This window comes from Kogia breviceps, chromosome 12 (genome assembly GCF_026419965.1).
Source record: "Kogia breviceps isolate mKogBre1 chromosome 12, mKogBre1 haplotype 1, whole genome shotgun sequence".
Taxonomy (NCBI): Eukaryota; Metazoa; Chordata; class Mammalia; order Artiodactyla; family Physeteridae; genus Kogia; species Kogia breviceps.
This window is the reverse complement of record NC_081321.1, coordinates 16,305,366-16,329,141: the sequence shown is the minus strand read 5'-3', so window position 1 is coordinate 16,329,141 and position 23,776 is coordinate 16,305,366. Positions and strand designations below refer to the sequence as shown.

Sequence of the window (23,776 nt, the reverse complement as noted above, 5' to 3'; positions counted from 1 at the left end):
GAATTCTGTTCATTATAAGTAAGAATAATCCGTTAACATTGATAGTTAAAATATGCAAAGGATGAATTATTTTTAAAGGATGAACATTGATAATGGATTATAAGCCATTCTTATTTGAAATTCTCTGAAAGTTCGCAAATAGGACCACATGATACTAAATCTCACAGACAAAAAGACCCTTCTAGATGTTGAGGTTCTTCAGGACTCACCCATGCTGGAAAGCTCAGGCAATTTAACAGACTATTTTGTAAACACCAAAGGGAATGAAGGTGGGGCACTAGCTACAGGAAATGCCATGAAATTCTGAATATCTAAAATCAAAGACCTCATGTGTGGTTAGCTCTGTAAGTAAGCATTTCCTGCTTACAAGAATACAAGATCAAGCTGTACCCTCACCTTTTTGGTTCTATAAAATACAGTCCTATAAGCAGTTTCCTCCTTCCTCATTTTTTCCCTTTCATGACAGACCTCAGTGTACTGACCACCTGTTACTTGTGTCAAATTTACAAATAGCCACTTTGCTGTTTAAAAATAGCAGACTCTTTACATCCCTTCATATTCACCCTCCTCCTCCCCTCTCTCTTTCCCTCCCCTCATTGCAGTTTCTGAAGTCAGTAAATCCATTTTAGAAACTTAAAAAAAAAAAGACTTTGCGTTTGGTTGTGGGAGGACCCAGGCAACCCAGAATGGCCTAAGATTATGTAACAGTTGAAGGTTACGTTAACAGTGTGCTTAGTTCCCTTGACTCTGGCAGGTGAATGTTAGCACTGCTGCTCTCATTCCCTCAACCCCAAAGACCCCGAGAAAGACAGAGAAAAGGCTGAAAAGAAAAAACAGGCATGTTTTGAAATGTGTGACATAAATCTTAGCCTATTTTCTAGAAAGGCTAGCTTATGTGATTTAAAAAGTTGTCATGACTGTTCGTCTTTATGGAAAGGGTCCTATTCAGGCATTTGTCCACCAGACATTCATTGAGTGCTTTATATACCTGTAAATATATATTTACACTCGGAGGACCAGTGAATACAAGTTCCATTTCGGCAGGGATTCAATTTCATTGTGGCAGAAGCCAAACTCGTTACCTGTTTCTTCAAATATCTTTATTCTCTGTCTCCCACCCTGGTAAATAGTACTGTCATTTTCCAAGGCTGCTGAGTAATTACCAAGTCATATTTGACTCTCCTCTCTTTTTTCATTTTAGTTTATTTTTAAATTGAAGGATAGTTAATTTACAATGTTGTATTAGTTTCAGGTGTACAGCAAAGTGATTCAGTTATACACACACACATATATTTATATTCTTTTTCAGATTCTTTTCCATTATAGGTTATTACCAGATATTAAGTATAGTTCCCTGTGCTATACAGTAGGTTCTTGTTGTTTACCTACTTTATATATGGTAGTGTGTATATGTTAATCCCAAACTTCTAATTTATCTCTCCCGCCATCCCCTTTGGAAACCGTTAAGTTTGTTTTCTGTATCTGTGCGGCTCTCTTCTCTTATTCACTCTGCTATGAGTTGATGGTAGCAGTTTAGAAGGCTACTTCTATTAGGCTATCTCACAATCTCCCCTTATTTTAAATTTCACCCACATCACAATAATTAAGAACTTAAAAAAAAATTTCTTACATAGACAATCTTTACTCACTGATGCTCTTCCATCCTTTACACTGTCTCCCAATTTATGTTGCTTTAAACCAGCTCTGATCATTTTATTTCTAGTCCTCAGTGTTTTTTCCCCGGACCATCCAGGATCTGCTACAGTCTAGCCCTGCCCACTGTTTTTCCAGCCTGTTCCCACTACTACACAAAGGATTCTGACACCAGCCAGATTGAACTTGCCAGTTATTTAGTCTTCTGTGCTGGCTCTTGTTTGTTCCCTCAGGTGGAATGCATTTCTTCTTGTCTGTTTGGTTGAAGCCCTCCGCATGCTTAAGATTTGGCCTAAATCTCCACCTGCTCAAAGAAAATATTTCCCATCTCCTACATATAAATTAATTGCTCATTACTCTGTGTCCCCATAACACTTTACTTTAGCTGTGATACAAAGCTGATATTTTTGTACAACACATAATATTCAGCCTGGACCCGTATTTATTATACATACTTATCTTTCTCTTCCTCTTTAGATTGTAAGCTGTTGAAGTTCTTGTTAATTGAGTGCTAAAGGAAAATAGTTGCGATGACAAATAATAACCTTAATTTAGAATGAAAGCAGTAATCTTTGAGTCTGAAGAAGTGTGAGGTTTATTTTTGCACTTGTCTCTGTCCTAGGGATCTCCAGGAACTTGATGATACTACCCAGCTCCCTCTGCTTTGCCACTTCTCAGAAACCGCTGAAGGACTCACCACTATTCGGGCATTTAGGTGAGTAAACATGTTTTCCTTTTGTTGATTAGGCAGTTACATCATCAACAAATATTTACCTACATATAACTGATCATTGCTCCAATTTTTGGATGCCCACTGTGTGCGTGGCCGTGTTCTAAACTAGTAGTAAGAAAAACGTGGCAGTAAATGATCACAGAGTTTAATCTTTTGAAATTTTAATAAGAATAAAGAAAGAATTAAGCATCATGTTGGAAGGATACTAGCTGTGGGATTTAGACCAGGCTTCTAAATTCCCTAGCCTCATCTCTGAAATGGGGAAATCAGTTTCGCTTCTTGGGCTTGTCGGACTAATTGATATAATGCATGTAAAGCATTAACCACAGTGGTTAGCAGAAAAGCACCCAACATAGAAGTTAAAATAAATGTATTAATAATAAAAGAAATATTACTACACCAAAGTTATTTTAGGATTTAATCAGTTTTCTTGAATGTTGGTAAACAGAGTAGTATCCCAAGCTTTTCATCAAGAGTGTTTGCTTAATACACAAAGAATTACCTGACCCTGTTTTACCTGTTCAGGTAAAATCAGAAAAGAAGGTGGCATCATTGAATGTTTCATTTACTCTAGGAAATCAACATCTTAAAGTATTATATCTTTCTGTAGTGCTAAATGCAAACATGTATTGATTTCTTTTTAAAAATTAATTTTTTATACAGCAGGTTCTTATTAGTTATCCATTTTATACACATCAGTGTCTACATGTCAATCCCAATCTCCCAGTTCATCCCACCACCACCCCCTGCCCCGCTTTCCCCCCTTGGTGTCCATACATTTGTTCTCTACATCTGTGTCTCTGTTTCTGCCCTGCAAACCAGTTCGTCTGTATCATTTTTCTAGATTCCACATATATGCGTTAATATACGACATTTGTTTTTCTCTTTCTGACTGACTTCACTCTGTATGACAGTCTCTACACCCATCCATGTATCTACAAATGACCCAGTTTCATTCTTTTTTATATCTGAGTAGTATTCCATTGTATATATGTACCTCATCTCCTTTATCCATTCATCTGTCTATGGGCATTTAGGTTACTTCCATAACCTGGCTATTGTAAATAGTGCTGCAATGAACATTGGGGTGCATGTGTCTTTTTGAATTATGGTTTTCTCTGGGTATATGCCCAGTAGTGGGATTACTGGGTCATATGGTAGTTCTATTTTTAGACTTTTAAGGAAGCTCCATACTGTCCTCCATAGTGGCTGTATCAATTTACATTCCCAGCAACAGTGCAAGAGGGTTCCCTTTTCTCCACACCCTCTCCAGCATTTGTTGTTTGTAGATTTTCTGATGATGCCCATTCTAACCGGTGTGAGGGGATACCTCATTGTAGTTTTGATTTGCATTTCTCTAATGATAAGTGATGTTGAGCATCTTTTCATGTGCCTCTTGGCCATCTGTATGTCTTCTTTAGAGAAATGTCTGTATAGGTCTTCTGCCCATTTTTTGATTGGGTTGTTTGTTTTTTTAATGTTGAGCTACATGAGTTGTTTATATATTTGCAGATTAATCCTTTGTCCATTGACTCATTTGCAAATATTTTCTCCTATTCTGAGGGTTGTCTTTTTGTCTTGTTTATGGTTTCCTTCCCTGTGCAAAAGCTTTTAAGTTCCATTAGGTCCCATTTGTATATCCATTTGTATCTCCATTGTATATCCTTGCCTCCTTCATCATAGATTAGTTGACCATAGGTGCATGGGTTTATCTCTGCGTTTTCTATCCTGTTCCATTGATCCATATTTCTGTTTTTGTGCCAGCACCATACTATCTTGATTACTGTAGCTTTGTAGTATAGTCTGAAGTCAGGCAGTCTGATTCCTCCAGGACCATTTTTCTTGTTTCTTGAAGTAGGCGTGTATAGCTATAAACTGACATCTTAGAACTGCTTTTGCTGCATCCCATAGGTTTTGGAACATCGTGTTTTCATTGTCACTAGTCTCTAGGTATTTTTTGATTTTCTCTTTGATTTCTTCAGTGATCTCTTGGTCATTTAGTAGCGCATTGTTTAGCCGCCATGTGTTTGTGTTTTTTCCTTTTTTTTTCCTGTAATTTATTTCTAATCTCATAGTGTTGTGGTTGGAAAAGATGCTTGATATGTTGTCAATTTTCTTAAATTTACCGAGGCTCAATTTGTGACCCAAGATGTGATCTACCCTGCAGAATGTTCCATGTGCACTTGAGAAGGAAGTGTAATCTGCTGTTTTCAGATGGAGTGTCCTGTAAATATCAGTTAAATCTATCTGGTCTGTTGTGTCATTTAAAGCTTGTGTTTCCTGATTAATTTTCCATCCGGATGATCTGTCCATTGGTGTAAATGAGGTGTTAAAGTCCCCCACTATTATTGTGTTACTCTCAATTTCCTCTTTTATAGCAGTTAGCATTTGCCTTATTTATGTATTGAGGTGCCCCTATGTTGGGTCCATAAATATTTACAATTGTTATATCTTCTTCTTGGATTGATCCCTTGATCATTATGTAGTGTCCTTTCTTGTCTCTTGTAACATTCTTTATTTTAAAGTCAATTTTATCTGATATGATTATTGCTATTCTAGCTTTCTTTTGATTTCCATTTGCATGGAATATCTTTTTCCATCCCCTCACTTTCAGTCTGTATGTGTCCCTAGGTCTGAAGTGGGTCTCTTGTAGACAGCATATAGATGGGTCTTGTTTTTGTATCCATTCAGCGAGCCTGTGTCTTTTGGTTGGAGCATTTAATACATTCACATTTAAGGTAATTATAGATATGTATGTTCCTAGTACCATTTTCTTAATTGCTTTGTGTTTGTTTCTGTAGGTCCTTTTCTTCTGTTGTGTTTCCCACTTAGAGAAGTTCCTTTAGCGTTTGTTGTAGAGCTGGTTTGGTGGTGCTGAATTCTCTTAGCTTTTGCTTGTCTGTAAAGCTTTTGATTTTTCTGTTGAATCTGAATGAGATCCTTGCCAGATAGCGTAATCTTGGTTTTAGGTACTTCCCTTTCATCACTTTAAATATATCAAGCCACTCCCTTCTGGTTTGTAGAGTTTCTGCTGAGAAATCAGCTGTTAACCTTATGGGAGTTCACTTGTATGTTATTTGTCATTTTTCCTTTGTTGCTTTTAATAATTTTTCTTTGTCATTAATTTTTGTCAGTTTGATTACTGTGTGTCTCGGCATGTTTCTCCTTGGGTTTATCCTGCCTGGGACTCTCTGTGCTGCCTGAGCTTGAGTGGCTATTTCCTTTCCCATGTTAGGGGAGTTTTCGACTATAATCTCTAAAAATATTTTCTCGGGTCCTTCCTCTCTCTCCTCTCCTTCTGGGACCTCTATAATGCAAATGTTGGTGCATTTAATGTTGTCCCAGAGGTCTCTTAGGCTGTCTTCATTTCTTTCCATTCTTTGTTCCACAGCAGTGAATTCCACCACTCTGTCTTTCAGGTCACTTCTCCGTTCTTCTGCCTGTTATTCTGCTATTGATTCCTTCTAGTGTATTTTTCATTTCAGTTGTTGTATTGTTCATCTCTGTTTGTTTCTTCTTTAATTCTTCCAGGTATTTGTTCTTTAATTCTTCTAGGTGTTTGTTAAACATTTCTTGCATCTTCTCGATCTTTGCCTCCATTCTTTTCTGAGGTCCTGGATCACCTTCACTATCATTATTCTGAATTCTTTTTCTGGAAGGTTGCCTATCTCCACTTCATTTAGGTGTTTCTCTGGGTTTTTATCTTGTTTCTTCATCTGGTACATAGTCCTCTGCCTTTTCATTTTGTCTATCTTTCTGTGAATGTGGTTTTCATTCCACAGTCTTCAGGATTGTAGTTCTTCTTGCTTCTACTGTCTGCCCTCTGGTGGATGAGACTATCTGAGAGGCTTGTGCAAGCTTCCTGATGGAAGGGACTGGTGGTGGGTAGAGCTGGGTGTTGCTCTGGTGGGCAGAGCTCAGTAAAACTTTAATCTGCTTGTCTGATGATGGGCGGGGCTGAGTTCCCTCCCTGTTCGTTGTTTGGCCTGATGCAACCCAGCAATGGAGGCTACAGGCTCTTCGGTGGGGCTAATGGTGGATGCTGGGAGGGCTCATGCCAAGAAGTACTTTCCAGATCTTCTGCTGCCATTGTCCTTGTCCCCATGGTGAACCACAGCCACCCCCCACCTCTGCAGGAGACCCTCCAACACTAACTGGTAGGTCTGGTTCAGTCTTCTATGGGATCACTGCTCCTTCCCCCTGGGTCCTGATGTGCACCCTACTTTGCGTGTGCCCTCCAAGAGTGGTGTCTCTGTTCCCCCCAGTCCTGTCAAAGTCCTGCAATCAAATCCTGCTAGCCTTCAAAGTCTGATTCTCTGGAAATTCTTCCTCCCGTTGCTGGACCTCCAGGTTGGGAGGCCTGATGTGGGCTCAGAACCTTCACTCCAGTGGGTGGACTTCTGTGGTATAAGTGTTCTCCAGTTTGTAAGTCACCCACCCAGTGGTTATGGGACTTGATTTTATTGTGATTGCGCCCCTCCTACTGTCTCATTGCAGCTTCTCCTTTGTGTTTGGATATGAGGTATCTCTTTTGGTGAGTTCCAGTGTCTTCCTATAGATGATTGTTCAGCAGTTAGTTGTGATCTGTATTGATTTCAATGAGAGATTTTTCTAACCTAAGAAATATTTGTATTACACATATATATATACATATAACTGAGTCAAAAAGTAGAATATAAAGATACAGCCACCATCTACAACATGCATTACAGAATTTCTACATAAATCTACCTAGGTTTCATTGTGAAGCATTTATCCTTTCCACAATGGTGTGTTTTCCCATCAGAGTGTGCAGTGCCTCTTACTGGAGATGGTAAAACCATTTATTGACTTTGAATGTAGGTATTAAGATAAGATTTATATTCTAATAGTAGCCAGCAATGCCCAGTGGTACTCATAAGTACGTCATATTAAAAATTACATTTTTCACCAAACAAGTCCTTTCAAGTTAATTTATTTGAGTTTTGAACACATGCTAGGTGCTACTCTTGCTGCGGATATTGATAGACTGCAAAGACATGGCCTTTTGTTTCTAACTGAGATAAATACCAAAGGGAAAATGGATGGGATAACATGGCAGGTGGGGGACAATCAGTGACCAGATTCAGGCAAGCTGGTAGGTGGAAGAGTTGATGGGTTCAACAGAAAACAGCCTCTATTTTCTTTGTGAAGAACAAGGTCAGGTCATTTTCTGAGAGTGCTGAGGACTGGAATCACATAAAGCATCTTGAAGGAAATGATGATTTAGCATGAAAGAGAAACTTGATCAAAAGTCAAGGTTTAGTTTTTTCACTTACCTTCTTCACCAGACACATGAGCAGAATTTGGCTTGACTATTTCTAATTTTACATGAGGAAAATTCTAGAGAGCTGTAAGAAGGACAAACTATTACATGACACCTAAGACATGAATGATGATTGGAAGACACGAAAGACAACCCAACTTTTATGTAGCAGTACATGCATCAGACTCATCCAGATTTAGATCTTCCAGGGTTCATTTTTAAAGTAAACGTAACGTACCACCAATATTAGCACTTTTAAAGCAAAGGAAGTTTTACAATGTGGGGAGAGTTTTGCTACCATGAAAAAATTTCTAGAATCTTTACATTTGGTAACTTGTGGTTAAGAATCAAACACGTTCTTTTCCATCTATTTCTTCCTTCCTTTCAGGCTAGTAAGAGTCCCCAGAGTCCTCAGCGCTTTGGAAAGTTCGTATTTACTGATTAGGCTGCTTTCCTCCCCTGCATTCAGGGTTCGTGGTGTACTCACAGGCAGCCGTGAACTCCCTCAAGTAGTTTACCACCAAAGGATCACAGTTAAATTAGACTGAGATTTCAGTGACCTTTCCTGCTTTTTTTTTTTTTTTTTTTGGTCTGACAGAATAAAGGTCTAAGAATGTTCAAAAGATGAGCTGGATGTGGATGAAAAGATACAGACTGAGTGTGTCAAAGTTTCCATTAGGAAAACAGAAGGGTTCTTGCCAAATAGAAACACACAGAAAGAATGTTCGCTGCATTTCCACCCCTCCCCTTTCACTGCTGCTTCACATTGTTGCCAACTCCATTTACAAACTCCTTAAGAGTATATCTGCAACAATGTCCCCAAACTTAAGGAAGAGTAAGAAGAGCCCCAGACAAAGCACTTTGTCACAGTGAAGTGTTTGATGTTCATCTCAAGCGGAGTCCACAGGCTGTGGTCCAAACCCCCGCCCCCCCGCCCCCGATCTCTCCATCACCACAGCCCTCTAGGGAGAAAGCCCTGCCTCCTCCAGCCCCTGAACATGTCGAGTTTTCTCACTTCTGTTCCTTTGCTCGTGTTGTTCCTGCTACCTCCAGTGCTTTGTCCCCCCTTGTTCACCTGAAAAATTCAGCCCATTTCTTAAAACCTCACTCAGACCATCTTCCTAGCCCTTTGTGAAACTTACTTAATCCATCTTTCCCCACCCTCCACCCCATTCCCTGCCATTCTGACCCTCTGATCAGTCCAGATCATCGCCTTCCTTTATGTTCACGTAGCATTTTGCACATAGGGCCGTTATGATTGGCTTCTGTGTTGTGCCTTCCTCACCTGTTCATACCACGCTTCCTTCCTTCACTAAAACAATGGGCTCCTCCAGGGCAGAGGTCATGTCTGATTCGGAGGTATATATTCTAATGTCTCACTTAGCGCTCGTGCTTGGGGAATGTTTCCGAATGAGTGGGTGGAAATCCACCTCACAATGCAAGTACAGAATTGGATATATCTGTTTACCGTTGAAATCCACTATCTCAGGAACTCCTATAACCCTATGAGTCATCCTACCTTAATTATTCACCCTGTCCATCTCTAAAAGGGTCATCACCCGGGTGGTCCTGCTTCTCTGTCTGCTTAGTCCCGCCCCAGTGCGTTGCTATTCAGCGCAGGTCCTCCTGTGCATGGCATGTGGGTCAAGGCTACATAACTCAAAGTGAGGTAATTATTTGGCTCTGATTGCTGTATCCTTTGATTAGTGTAGCTCAGATGTTGCTGTCTGACTCAATTATCTGATTTTTCTGGTTTGGCATATTGGAATGATCAGATTGATTGGATAAACATCAAGTATCTGCTTTATATTGGCCTGTATGGACGGCTTCACAGGCCAAGTGAACACCCCACCCTGGACTTCTTCATTTTTGACATAGTGATTGTTTATTATAAACTTTTGCAAATTGATTTGAAGATCTGGGGGAACTTGGAGCAGCCTCTTATCAAATAGGAATTACCACCGGGCTGTCAGATGAAATTTGGCTGCTCCTTGCAAACATAATACATAGACAGGAGGGCTGTGTAAGATAAGCCACGGCCACAGAAAATTGAACAAACCTTTGGCATTTCCTCCAGCCTTCAAACTAGTTATTTTGGTTATCTGATCCAGGTTTCCATTGTTTCTGTTACCGAGGGAAAATAATTGAAAAATAAAAAGAGGCTATTTTTGCAATGTAGAAAAGATTTATCACCATGTAACATGAGTTTCTTGGAGAAGTAACTCACATGTTCGAATGGATGAGGTTTTTATTAGAAGTTTCCTTTATAACGCAGGTTACACAGAATTTGGTCTGATTATGTTAATCCCCTAGAATGAACTTAATTTGCCCAAGAATCAGTATCTAAACTGTATGTGTCATAGACCCTTGTAAGCACCACACACCAAGGGTTTCCTTTCATGTAATGACCATTCTTACAAATAGTTTGGAACTTTGAGATGATATGATATCTTGCTTAACAAGGACATCTGTCATTTCCAAGGACCCCCATCCTCCACTTCTTGCCATTTCGTTTTCCTTCTTTGAGTCCCAGAAACACTGAGCAAAAAGAAAAATTTTTAAGTATATATTTGCCTGTTACAAATGCATATTTTCCTATCTTCCCTGAGTCTCTTCTAGTACCTTCCACCCAACTCCAACCATGCCATGCGGAAAAGTAAAATACATGCAATAAAAAGTAGGTGAAGTATGTTGCATATCTGTACAACTTCTTCTGGTTTTTGTAGGGCACTTGCGACATAGACCATGCCTTGTTTTCATGGCTACCATCATTATGTGGAAATTTATGAAACAATCTTTAATAAGACTTTGTCACTGGAAAGATTCCTTTCCATAGCAGGGGTTGAGAAAGGAAGGAAGTGCTGCACCACACCATCTCTCAATAAGGGTGCAGGAGAGCAGTAGCAGCTGGCCTTTATTTGCAAGTAGGAGTCCATTTACTAGTCATTCCATCCCATCAGTTTGTCACGGCGTTGAGTAAATAGTATAGTAGGAAGTGTGACTGTTTTTTATTATTTCTCCTGTTGTGTAGCTAACATCATAATATTTTTGTTTTCTGCAGGCATGAAACCAGATTTAAGCAACGAATGCTGGAACTGACAGACACAAACAACATTGCCTACTTATTTCTCTCAGCTGCCAACAGATGGCTAGAGGTCAGAACGGTACGTTCATTTCATGATTTTGAAATGGAAACTACACAGAAAAGAGGCCTGATGCAAAGAGGAAGACAGTTGTAAAAATTAGGCTTCCACTGAGATTCAGCACTCGCTTTGCATTTTCTGAACTTTAAAATAGCTCAGGTTGTTTATGTTACGGATGAAATTTGTCATAATGTTTTTAGCTAATGGCAAGACAAATAGCCCCAAACGCAAAAATTCATTTGGTGTTCGCTAGTCGCTAGATTATATAAGTTAATGGAATAGCAAATATTTGTATAACTTCAGTTTTTTTTCCAAAAGAGCACATTTGACAAGTGAACAGATGTACTCATTTACTCCACTGAGCTGGACCGACCTGGAAGACATGGTGACTTTCTCTCTTTTAAGCCCGTGGAAGATCATGTTAGCCCAAAATGTAAAAAATTGCGATTAATCATCTGTTGCCTTCTTCTGCCCTATATAAAGTAGAAGAATGGGCACAAGCTTTGACATCGTACAGACTTGGTCTAGCAAGTTAATGAATTTATCCAAGTCCCAGTTTGTCATTTGTAAACTAGGAGTAAGAATGTTACCTCATGGGGGTGTTAGGATTAAAAATAATAATATAAATCCCCTAGCTCACTGATTGGCAAGTGCACTCAACAAATGTCTTTTGAATGGATGGATGGATGGATGGATGGATGAATAAATGAATTGAAGCAGTACCTGCCCTGGTAAGTGGTTAAGAAGCCAACCAGTTGGGGTATGAATGAAGTAGGAGACAGGTGAGACCCAAGTTCCAGAGGGAAGGGGATGTTGTTTGCAGACTGGTCTGCATAATCTGCAGTATGAATAAGACACTTCGGCAGTAATGATGAGTTGACCGTCATCTTTTTTTTAAAAATAATTATCTCTCAGTTTGTGAAAAGGAAAAGGAGGTTTACCCATGCTATTGTAAGAACCTCACTTCTGCTGATTAATCACCCCTACCATATGCACGCTTTCTTTCCAAACTCAAGGGACCAGAGAGGGCAGATGGTAATGGGAATTTGATAAAGTTGAAATGAAGGAGCCCAAATTAAAATCTGAGTTGTTGACGGATGGATACAGATTGGTAGGGGATCTTGGATCTCCCTGTGAGCTGTAGTTGCCATGATTTCTCACTAGTTTACAGAGATTCTCTACCACTGTATTAGTTATTGTGTAGAAATTATCCAGCAACATAACACAATTATAGTTCACAAATTTTAGGTAGGAAATTTCTTATGGGTTGCTGTGGGGATTGGGAGGGGGCAGGGCAGATTCTCCTGAATTATCTATAACTAGCACAAAGGCAGGTGAAGTGTTTAGGACTTAGAGCCAAAATATGATTCCTAGATCTTACCCAGACCCTCATTCCTTGCTTTAAGCTTCTGTTTGTTTGTTTCATTCTGTTTTCTCCGAGGAAAAGAAATCATATCTGATAACAGAACTAATGATGAAATAGCTTCATCAAAGAATGTCCTAAAATCACGGGAGAAAATATCAGTAGTTACCTTTGTATTTGATTTTCCTGAAGTTGAAGATCAAGTACGTTTTTTAGGGGCAAGTGTGTTTGCTTTGGACTTGAGGTGAGAGTCTGACCTGACTCCTGCTTCTACTCTTTAGCACTTCCTACTGTCAGGTTAATGGACAAATGTTTAACAAGAATCTTCAAGCAAACCATATGTTCTGCTCTCATAGCCAGAAGACAAGATATTAGAGCCTTCAGACTGCCAAGAAAGGGAAGGTCAGGAAAATTTCAGAGAGGAACAGCAGCCAGATTCAGAATGGGTTAGTTTAGCTTGACTCACACCCCGCTACTTAAATGCGCCCCCCATTAAAGGCAGCTGGACCTACTTGAATATAAAAGAATTCTAGTTCCACCTGCAGAAGTCTAAAACAAAAATACTGATATGTGAAAAAGGAAGGGCGGAATCTGCCATTCATTCTGTTACCTTAGAACACATTTGTTTTTGTGTCTTTTCTTTGTTTTCTGTGTATTATACTCTTTCCACAGTTTGCTATCTAGCCTTACCAGATCTCTCCCTTAAAAACCAACACAAAAAAATTAAAGAATTCTTTGCTTCCATTTCTGATTAGTAAATATAAAATTTGGTATGAAACTTGTTGATTTACTGCAACAGTCCAGGCATATCTGCTGATAGAAGTCAAGGTCCAAAGTCCTTTGTGGATGATTTGTCTCTTTCATCTATTGTATTTATGTATCAGTAAGTTTATGTGGGTATACATACAACACACACACACACACACACACACACACACACACGCTTCTAGACAATCCCAGAGATCCAACTTAAAACCAGTCAGATTTATTCTCTTTCTGTTCTTTGTGTATACCGAAAGTTTTTTATTAGAATAAGAATATTTAGAATATTAGAAGATTTATTTGAATATAAGTGCTATAATCCAAGAACATATGCCAGAGTAGGGGTGTTGAATGAATAAAGTAAAATAAAATGAATAAAAAATTTTTTAAATGAGTAAACTCCAATAAGGAAATAACCTTTCTCCCAATCATATACATGTAAATGACCTCATTACTACTATGCTTCTGTGGATGTGTCTGCATCACTGGAGATACAATTTCCATTTGAAAGAAATGGATCTTGTGTCAAAAATATGAGAACTATGAACATTGAGAAACAGGACCTTGGAGACTGGGGTGTGAAATGTTCTCTGAACCCCACAGCTGGACATACTCTGCCTTGTAAGTCATTTACAAAAAATACGTAATGAAAACTTCTCTTTGGCCCAGTGACTCTGTCTGCATGGACCTTCTCTACAGTATCAACACAGCCCCCTCCATTCCCTATTCTCTGATATATTACTCAGCAAATTAACAAAAATACCTGCTGTAGCAAATATTCTTGGAGCTCCCATAGCAGAAGCACAGTTAAACCGTACCAGGAGGGGGGCAGCATTGGGCATAACTCAGAAGACGCCAGCAGATCTCCTGATGCAGATCTGAGGATTTCACCAACTCTAATTCATGGACTCATGACCCAAGTGGAGAGAAAGAAGAGAAGACTTACCATAGTTTTCTGTGGCTGTTTTTCTCTTCCCTTTCTCTTCATTCTCAATTTTAGCTTTCCGGAGCAATGCCACTGTATTCTGTGGACAATCTCCAGGAGAAGGAAGGGAAACTAGAGTAAAAGCACCTTTTTTAAATTCAGGAAAATCCCTGAGCCCCATCCAATTTTTTTAAAAATTATCTATTTATAAAATATATATATGTATTTACATATGGCTCTTGTTTCTTTTCCTGGTCACGTTAGGTAAGTGTTAAGACAATTACAAGTTATTCCCTTTCTCTGGCTGAACAGTGTTCCCTATGGAAGATGTAGCCCTGCCCACCATGTTCATTTCATACTTATTCTGAATTGGGAAAAAGATAAAGTTCACAACACACTCCAATTAAAAAGGACAAGAATCTAAAAGAATAAAAGAGTTTGGCTGGTAGAAAGTAGCCAGACTGTGACCACCCAGGTTACTTTGGCAGTTGGAGGGCAGTGTTTCTCCTCCGGGTGCCAAGTGAAGTGGGCCACAGTCATGTGCAGTGTGTCACGACAGCCTGACCTTTGACTGCTGCTTATGTTCTTTTGTTCGGCACAGCGTTTTCTCTTCATCCCTCTGAACTAAACAATTCCAGTTCTTTGGCATCAGTGTTTCCATTTGCGAAAATTGTGTAACTCTATCTAAAGGGTGTCTTTCCAAGGCTTTGTCTTGCTGTGTATGGTGAAAGGATAAAAGAAAAATCACATCAAGAAGCCAAAAAAAAAAGTCTTTAGAATCAACAGGCTAAAGTGAAAATAGTCTTCAGGGTGAGCTTGCATGAGAGTCTATTTTGTGAAACAGCACAGAGCTTTTTTGTATGTTCATAACTCCATTATAGACAGGTGTGTGCTGATCTTGTAATGTGAAGACCCAGGCACTCAGTGGAACCACAGACGTGGACTTCTGAGGGCTACGTGAAGGAGAAGGATAGTGTTGCTGATAACTATTTACCCGGGTGTCGTATGGAAAATTACAGTTTTTACTATAATCCCACATATAGATAGAGAAATTACTGAATCACTTGAAATCTGACAAGAGGCTTCTCTTTTATGTATTTTTGCTGTGTTGGGTCTTCGTTTCTGTGCGAGGGCTTTCTCCAGTTGTGGCAAGCGGGGGCCACTCTTCATCGCGGTGCGCGGGCCTCTCACTATCGCGGCCTCTCTTGTTGCGGGGCACAGGCTCCAGATGCGCAGGCTCAGTAGTTGTGGCTCACGGGCCTAGTCGCTCCACGGCATGTGGGATCTTCTCAGACCAGGGCTCGAACCCGCGTCCCCTGCATTAGCAGGCAGATTCTCAACCACTGCGCCACCAGGGAAGCCCGAGGCTTCTCTTTTGACATAGGAATCAAAGGCTTCCCTTCTGGAGGGGAGTGTTGAACTCACAAACTCAATGGAAATTATAATTCATCACTATACTTATAAAAATGTCCTGCTCTTGGGCCCTCTCTGAGAACGGTCATTCACATATATAGTAGCTTCTATTTCCTAAGTAGAATCTCTCATTACATTGTATCGTTTTGACTGAAGGTGTTCTTCATTGAATTGATTGGGTAGGAGGTAGAAGGCCTTAGCAGAAGAATTTGGCTTCTAGTGATCCCTGTTTACTCTCCTGCGGGTGAGTTATTCAGACCATCTGCTTCTCCTTTCTTAACTTATTGCCTTTAAGCCATTTTGTTGTTCACATGTTCGCAATGGAAAGGAAAGAAGGTGTGGAAAGGTAGAGTCACTTTATAATTAATTAAACTTCTTGTTTAATGGTAAAGGAAGTGGAAAACTGGGAGCTAACATAAGCTCTATCAATTTCACACGTCTGTTACTCTTGTTGTATTTGAAAGGAAGTGATTGCAATTTAGTGGTTTTGCTATGAGATTTTTTGATAAACGTTATGGACAAAGGAGCTTCCTCTCTTATGCAGACTGAGGTAAAATTCTGATCAAATGCTTCAAAAAAATCTCCAGTTACTTTAAAAAAAAACTTTATTGCGCAGGGGTAGTAATCCTGAAGTGATTTCTAGTGAAAAGTATCTCATTGATGTAACTAAAAGCACGAATAGCACTGTTTTAAAAAAGAAAATGATGAAGAATATTTTTATAATAAATAACTGTTTTAGCTGCTAAACTGCAGACATTTTGGCTTTTAAGCTCCTGTATCTATTTGAATTTACTAGATTGTGGAATTGGGAAGTGGGTTCATCTCCTGAAAAATTTGCTCTAAAGGTGCTTCAAAAAGCTATGCCTTGGACATATATACACTACCAAATGTAAAACAGATAGCTAGTGGGAAGCAGCCGCATGGCATAGGGAGATCAGCTCGGTGTTTTGTGACCACCTAGAGGGGTGGGATAGGGAGGGTGGGAGGGAGGGAGATGCAAGAGGGAAGAGATATGGGGATGTATGTATATGTAGAGCTGATTCGCTTTGTTATACAGCAGAAACTCACACACCATTGTAAAGCAATTGTACTCCAATAAAGACGTTACAAAAAAAAAAGAGAAAAGAAGGAAAAAAAATGAGACAAGGCAGGGAAAGCTGTTGGCACAGTGCCTGCCATGTGACAAATGACCAATAAATGTTAGTTATTATTTTATTATTAACGAAAAAAAACAGAGAGAGAGGAATAAAACAGGTGACTTTTTATAACTTCTAGCTTTTTCATATTGTATCTTATTTACAGAGAGGAAAAGTGGCCCCAAAAGTCTGTCAATATAACATAAACGTAGCCGAACAAGGTGTAACAATCATTAGGTCATGTACATTCCAGGGATAGGAATAGGGTTTGGGGAGGCTGCCTGGCACATTTATGTTGCACAAAGCTCTTCCTCCCATAGAGCCTTCTCTTAGCCCCTTAACAGCCCTATGAGATTTGTATCATTAAATACATGTTACACAAGTGGCTATTGAACCAACCAGAAGAGAGAGTAGAGTGTATGTGGAAAACTTATTGACCTCTTATGAATAAAAGCTCCTATGAATTAAAAAAAAAGCTATGCCTTTTTGCTGAGGTGTCAAAAACATCTCTTTACATTATCTTTACATATAAATGTTGGCATATTTAGTGGACTAAGAATTAAAATAATGTCTAATGATCATACTGAAAACCTTACAAGTAGTTATGAAAACATTAGCTCAATGAGAGAGACACAGAAAATATACGCTGACTTTAACTTATTGATCTCTTCCCTCCGTTTTCTCTCTTCATTTGTTTTCACTTCTTTTGCTGGTTTCATTGCCAGGATGAGGCTGACCCACCTAATATCAGAATTACCATTTCAATCCAATAGAAAATAGTCTAAAGTATTATCTGATTGGATCTAACATTGAGTTCTACACAATGGTGGAATCCAGGGCCCAATATAGAATATAAAGATCCATAATAAATTAACTTAACATGGAATGAAGTGGGAGGAAGAGAGACTGAGTGTGTAATGTTTTCCATTTCCTTTATAATATTTATATTAGGCCTACTGTCTAATTTCCATTTATTGAGACTCTGATTCATCTGTTGTTTCAGTATGTCAGTTGCAGCCTAGTTCTATTCCAGTCCTATTCAGGTTGCTCTTTGTAACACAGAACACAGCATTTTATAAGTTTTTCCTGTACAATTGAAATAGTGAAACAATTAATAATTATTGGGAACTGAATGATGAAGTTCTTGACTTAAGAGTGCTTTTCACTTTAGAAAGGCAAAGAACTCCTAACACTTACACATAGCACAGCTTTCTAAGATAGTCATATCACAGTTCTAAGCGGGGGATAAAAAAATCATAAAACTTCGTGTTGGGCTTCCCACCTTGTCAAATATGCATCCTTGTAATGTTTGTACATGTTCAGCTCTTAAATCTGGAAAAGGGATTGGTGGAGACTTAAATGACTCATAAGAGTCCTTTAGAAAAAAAAGTCAGAAGCCTGGATTTAGAAGATATTTGGCTCATAGAAGAACTCAGTGAATGTTTTATGAAGGGGGTCAATGTATCCAGTCATGAATTCCATAAGGAACCATTGGACCTTTCCAATGTACTTAGCATTACTGTATTCCTGTTGCTGGAAAACTTAGACAGACTCTTTTTTCATGGACTTAGATTCTAGTGAGAGTACATGGACTATGAACCTGAGAACAAATAAGCAAATTAGATCATTTCAGATAGCTCGAAGTGTGAGGAGGAAAGCAAAGCTAGACGATGGGGTGGAGAACAGCTCCAGGGCTGGGAGTGGGAACTGGAAGGGAAGGTCTCTCCGAAGAGGTGTAGTTAAGAATTGACTCCTAAATAATGAGCGGTAGCCTTGGTGTCCGAGACCTCTGGGAAGCATTTCAGGCAGAGTCAGTGGCAGAAGCAAAGTTGGTTTTTTCCCAATGTTGCTGACCCAGGTCCTTGGGATCTTTAATTAATAGAAATTGATAAGAAGCCAGAGGAGAACTTTAGGCAAGGTTTTACTGGGACTCGTGCTACAGCACAAGGGAGTGAAAACAAGTTAACAGGTGCGCTCGGTCACTTCCCGAGGAAGTGACAAGCTGATTCCTTAAATGGGATGAGGGTGAGGGAGGATCAGTGGGCTGGGGAGGAGGCGTGGCTTACGTGGTCTGCCCACCCCCTCGGTGGTGCTGTGCGCAGGGATCATGCGCAGTACCCTGCTTTTGCCCCCGGCACCTCAGAAATGGCAGTTGGTTTGCGGCCTTTTTGTATCGTGTTAGAATCACCCAAGCTGCGCACGCGTGCAGTTATTTTTAGTCCCTTATAGTTTCTTTGTAGTCTCTTGCTTGGGGGATTCATTTGTTCAGGTGCAAGCACTGCAATAAAGGGTCCTAGGTTCCAGGTCCCAGCTTATCTCAGCAAGGACAGGAAGACCAACATAGTTGGAGCTGGGTGAAGGAGCAGGAAAGGAATCTCAAATAAGGTCACAGGAGGCAGGGTCTAGAATCCAGACTTTACATCATATAAGGCTTTGTAATTCATCAGAGTCTGAATTTATTATAAGTGCAATAGGAAGGCATTGATAATTCTAAACGGGGAAGTTATATATACTTTTAAAAGAATATATGAATGAATGAATGGATAGATGGATGAATGAATGAGGCTCTTCTTTCCAATGAGGTCAGCTGAGAGGAAGCGGAGAACAGAAATTTGTTAAAACATACCCTGCTTCAAACCCTTAAAGTGTATGTTGCCCACAGAAATTTCTCAGATGCCGACTGGCGTATTTCTTTATATCAAGCTGGGAGCATCTTGCTGGAAATATCTCCTGGTGCTAACTTACTTTCTGAAACTTAGCACACAAACGCCTTATGAGTCTCTTTAGAAAAGATAATATGGAAATACAAATTTATAACATAACATTAAAAGTATTACCTTTCACAAGAGAGTGGGAAGGAAAAATTCATATTGCTATAAATATTTTGGAAGTATTTTGGGAACATGTTGGCGTTTATAAAATATAATAGAGCAGCCCAGGCTGGTTAGATTCTGCATTCATGTAGTTGTTGCTTCAAATAAAGGGGGAAAAGGAAGAACTGTCTGATTGGGATGTGACAAGTTGTAAACAAATGGATACATGAGAAGAAACGATCAAAGGAGTATTTACTACCTCTATGGAATTTACTCCCTCAAGGGATTAACTCTCATGATTTCTTTCTGTAAAGATAATGGGAGTCATTACAGAATTAAATTTTAGTGCCTGTTTTAACCTTTGATGTTTTATGATGCACACAAACTTTTAAGCTTGCTTCAAACCTTTGAAAATCATCCAGGGGGAGAAAAAGACATCCTGTTACATGGAGGGGGGATAAATCTAACTGATATTTAATCTTTTTTACTCCTTTAAAAATCCCTGTAAATTAGGTATCATTTCTATTTTCCAAAGAAGAAACTGAGTCTCAAAGGGGTTTAAATGACTCATCTAAGCTTACTAGCTGGTAATTGACAATAGCATCATTTGAGCCCAGATCTCTGATTCCAAGGCTGGGATCATTGATTGCTCCCCAACAATTTGATCTTTGGTGCTATTTAAAAAGAGGCAAGGATGCGCACATGCGAGCTGATTTGAGAAACTGCATTCTTTTTATATATATATATATATATTTTAAGAAGTTTTATAGTTTTATTTGTTTTATTTATTTATTTTTGGCTACATTGGGTCTTAGTTGCTGCATTCTGGCTCTCTTGCGTCGAGCGGGTCTACTCTTTGTTGTGGTGTGCGGGCTTATTGCGGTGGCTTCTCCCATTGCAGAGCACGGGCTCTAGGCACGTGGACTTCAGTAGCTGTGGCACGCGGGCTCAGTAGTTGTGGCTCACGGGCTCTAGAGCGCAGGCTCAGCAGCTGTGGTGCATGGGCTTAGTTGCTCAGCAGCAAGTGAGATCTTCCCGGACCAGGGCTCAAACCCATGTCCCTTACCTTGGCAGGTGGATTCTCAACCACTGCACCACCAGAGAAGCCCCGAGAAACTGCATTCTTGACTTCAGCATGTTAAACACTCTATTACTGTCATTATGGTCTTATCACCTAGTTACTAGTTATTTTTTTGAGGTAGCAGAGGTTATCTTTCTAGAGAAGGTCATCACCAGTGAGATGAGACTTGAGATAATTCTAGAAAGTGTTCATGCCTGAACTTCTCTCTGCTTCTGGCATGTGTGACACATCAGCATGACAAGTTTTAAAGATTTCTTTTACAAAAGATAAGACATAATAGTGCCTAAGAATGCTGGGAAATGGGGAAGAAATAGTGTGTTAGAAAATGGACAGATGTCCCTTATCTCTCCTTTGAGTTTAAGGCTGGCCTTAATGAATTTTTAAAATTTCTCGGAAGAGTTTATCATTGAGTCATAGACAATTCAGATACTCTAAGACATGCCCATATTTCTAATTTAGGAAGAAAAATTACACTTATTCCTATTTCCATGTAATCTATAGATTTAATATCCCAGACTCTGAGACCATATAGTTGACAATAGTTCAGATACAAATCCCAATAAGCTAACTAGAGGCAAACTTCTGCAAAGGCCTTGACTTATCATACAAGAGAGCTAATCCCAACCCTGGTATAAGCACACATTAAATTTAAGGTAGAAAGCTAAGTTCAAAAATAATTGCTTGTCTGGCAACACAATGCAGTAGATAAGAAAAAGAAAGAAAGAAAACCCTGTGTCTGATCCTGGTCATGCCCAAAATTGCAGCTTAATTTCTGGCCAGGTGTTTAACGTCTCTGAAAGCATATCTGCATGAATATAATCAGAGCCTTGCATCGTTTCCCTTCCAGTCCTAATAGTGTGAGTTGTTATTCTTCCCTACCTTCTGTAACATTCTTCTGAAACCTAACAGGATACACAAGGAGTAGCGTTTATTCTCTTAGTGATCACCTGGGTTGATTGAGATCTTTGGTTTAAGAACTTGGGGAAAATCTTTTAATATTTTTTTCTCACTCCTTTTTAGGATTATCTGGGAGCTTGCATTGTTCTCACTGCATCAATTGCATCCATTAGTGGGTCTTCCAATTCTGGATTAGTGGGCTTAGGTCTTCTGTATGCACTTACGGTACGTATGGACGAAAATCTCTCTCTTTTTGTGCAGTGCTGGAGGTATTGATAACATGTGGTTATTATCAACTCTTATTCGTGGATGTTAGAGAAGGGTTAGAAATTCATAACAAGATGACAGCCTGCAGATAATAGTAGATTTGGGCCCTAACCCAGCATTTTAGGATGGCATGGATTCATTTCTGATATTGCGAACCAATTTTTAGAAAGTCCTCAAACCCTATGGTCAGAGTTCTCCCAAGGCTGTTTGGAATTCTTGTTCTGAGTTGCTCACCACACATTTAGGGACACTAACTTGAATATGACTATAAATGAGGTAAATGGAAACAGAGGTCCATGCAACTATCCACTGTGCAGGGAAGTCAGGACAGTTCACGGAACAGTGACATTTGAGGACCCTTGAAGAAGAGCAGACACTTTCTTTGCCAACTTTATCCCATGACATCCTCTCTGGTCTCTGATATCCTGCAGCATTTATTAATTGTACCTATATGAACTGTCCAAGTCATCCTACCCCCTAATATCCAGTGCTTACAAAAATCATGACTTCATTTTATATGTGTTCATTGTTTTTGTCACCTGACACAGATAACCAATTATTTGAATTGGGTTGTGAGGAACTTGGCTGATGTGGAGGTCCAGATGGGAGCAGTGAAGAAAGTGAACAGTTTCTTGACTATGGAGTCTGAGAACTATGAAGGCACCATGGGTATTGTTCTGAATATCATTTTGTTTCACTTAAATAGTTATTTTTTTAAAAAGATTAGTTGTGTGTCAGGCACACTGTCATTTTTGCTTTTGTTTTCCACTTCAATAGCCAGAGAATCCCCTCTCATCTTGACTTTGCTTGATAAGGTACACCTGAACCTAAAAAAGTTGTGATTATTTAGGCCTGAAAAGTCTTGGATACAACCAGAGTCCAAATTGATATTATTTAGTAATACTTAAAGAGAATGATATATTTGGACTTTATTATATTAATTACCAACCTAAATTATGAATTATTCTATTCTCTTTCTCCAGACTATATTAACTTAGATGGCAAGAAACTGGGATCTTAAAATACTTACTGAGATTCTTAGCCTTGCTAGAATAAAACTGGCAGAAAATTCAATACTGAGGACAGACTAATCTTCCTTAAATGTAAATCTCATGCTTCAAATGCACTCTTTTGCCTAAATCCTTCAATAGCTCTCCAGGTCTTCAAGGACAAAACCCAGATAACTTAGCTCAGTCTGCTAGACCCTTTATTAGTCAACCCTTACCCACCTACGTACTCTCATTTCTCATCATCCACCTATACACCTTTTACTCGGGCCATACCAACATGCTATGCTTTCTTTATATCTTTGTTCTTCTCCCTCTATATATTTGAAACAAATTTCCCTACCTCTTATCCTTTAAGATTCATCTCAGGCACTGCCTCCACTTGAAACCCTCCTGGAACTCTTGGGTTACCACCATCTCTGCTCCCAGAACACCTCGGATTGGCCTCCATCACGTGACTCTCCATGCAGTCCTGTAGGGGCTAACTCACTTGCATGCATCCCCCAGGCACAATGCGCACCTTGAGGCATGTCTTCCATCTCCATGTTCCCAGCATCCTGCACAACACCTTTCACATTTGAAGCACTCAAATATTTGATGACCAACTGAGTGAACTAATGAATCCATTCACAGATGAACCACCATGAATAGAACCATGAATAGAATTGAGTGATGGAATGCTGGGAGACATCATGCCCATTAATGCTCCAAAACAGACACACAAAAGCTATTTTTAAAGTTCTTAATCAAGAGGCTTTTACTCTAAATGAAATTTTAATTTAAAAAACTCAGAACTTGGTTCAGTACTACTTTCAATTTAGAAAAAACTTATGTGTGTATGTATAAATGTATATAAGTATGTGTGTGTTTCTTTCTACCTCACTCTCTCTGTCTCTGTCTCTCTCTCTCTTCCCTTACCCCATCTCCACCCCCCAGATCCTTCTCAAGTTCCAGAACACTGGCCTCAGGAAGGGGAGATCAAGATTCATGATCTGTGTGTCAGATATGAAAACAATCTGAAGCCTGTTCTTAAACACGTCAAGGCTTACATCAAACCTGGGCAAAAGGTATGGAATTCACTGCCATTTGATTTATTTCATACAAACCCTCAGATTGAACCACTCCATTGCTACCTGAGCTCTTTAGACATCCCAACCAACCACAGCCTCACTGGGCTCCCATTATATTCCCTACACTTTATAGGTCAGATCATTTGCACAAAAGAGAAAAGGGAGAGAGTGGATCCAGATAAAATACACATTCTCTAAGTTGTATTGCCATTCATTCATCTCCCATGAA

General features: G+C 39.4%; 1 protein-coding gene across 11 annotated transcripts in view; it reads left to right on the top strand.

Annotated features, from left to right (window-relative positions):
- Positions 1-23,776, top strand: part of ABCC9 (ATP binding cassette subfamily C member 9) — a 146,513-nt gene that overhangs the window by 107,936 nt on the left and 14,801 nt on the right. For all 11 annotated transcript variants that reach the window (XR_010835777.1, XM_067008851.1, XM_067008846.1 and 8 more), the window contains 5 exons: positions 2,276-2,368; positions 10,732-10,834; positions 21,327-21,428; positions 22,019-22,139; positions 23,414-23,544. Coding sequence is in view for 10 of the 11 variants with exons in the window: in XM_067008851.1 (XP_066864952.1) it covers positions 2,276-2,368; positions 10,732-10,834; positions 21,327-21,428; positions 22,019-22,139; positions 23,414-23,544 (550 nt within the window). In the remaining variant the exon portion in view is untranslated. The remainder of the gene's footprint in view (positions 1-2,275; positions 2,369-10,731; positions 10,835-21,326; positions 21,429-22,018; positions 22,140-23,413; positions 23,545-23,776) is intronic.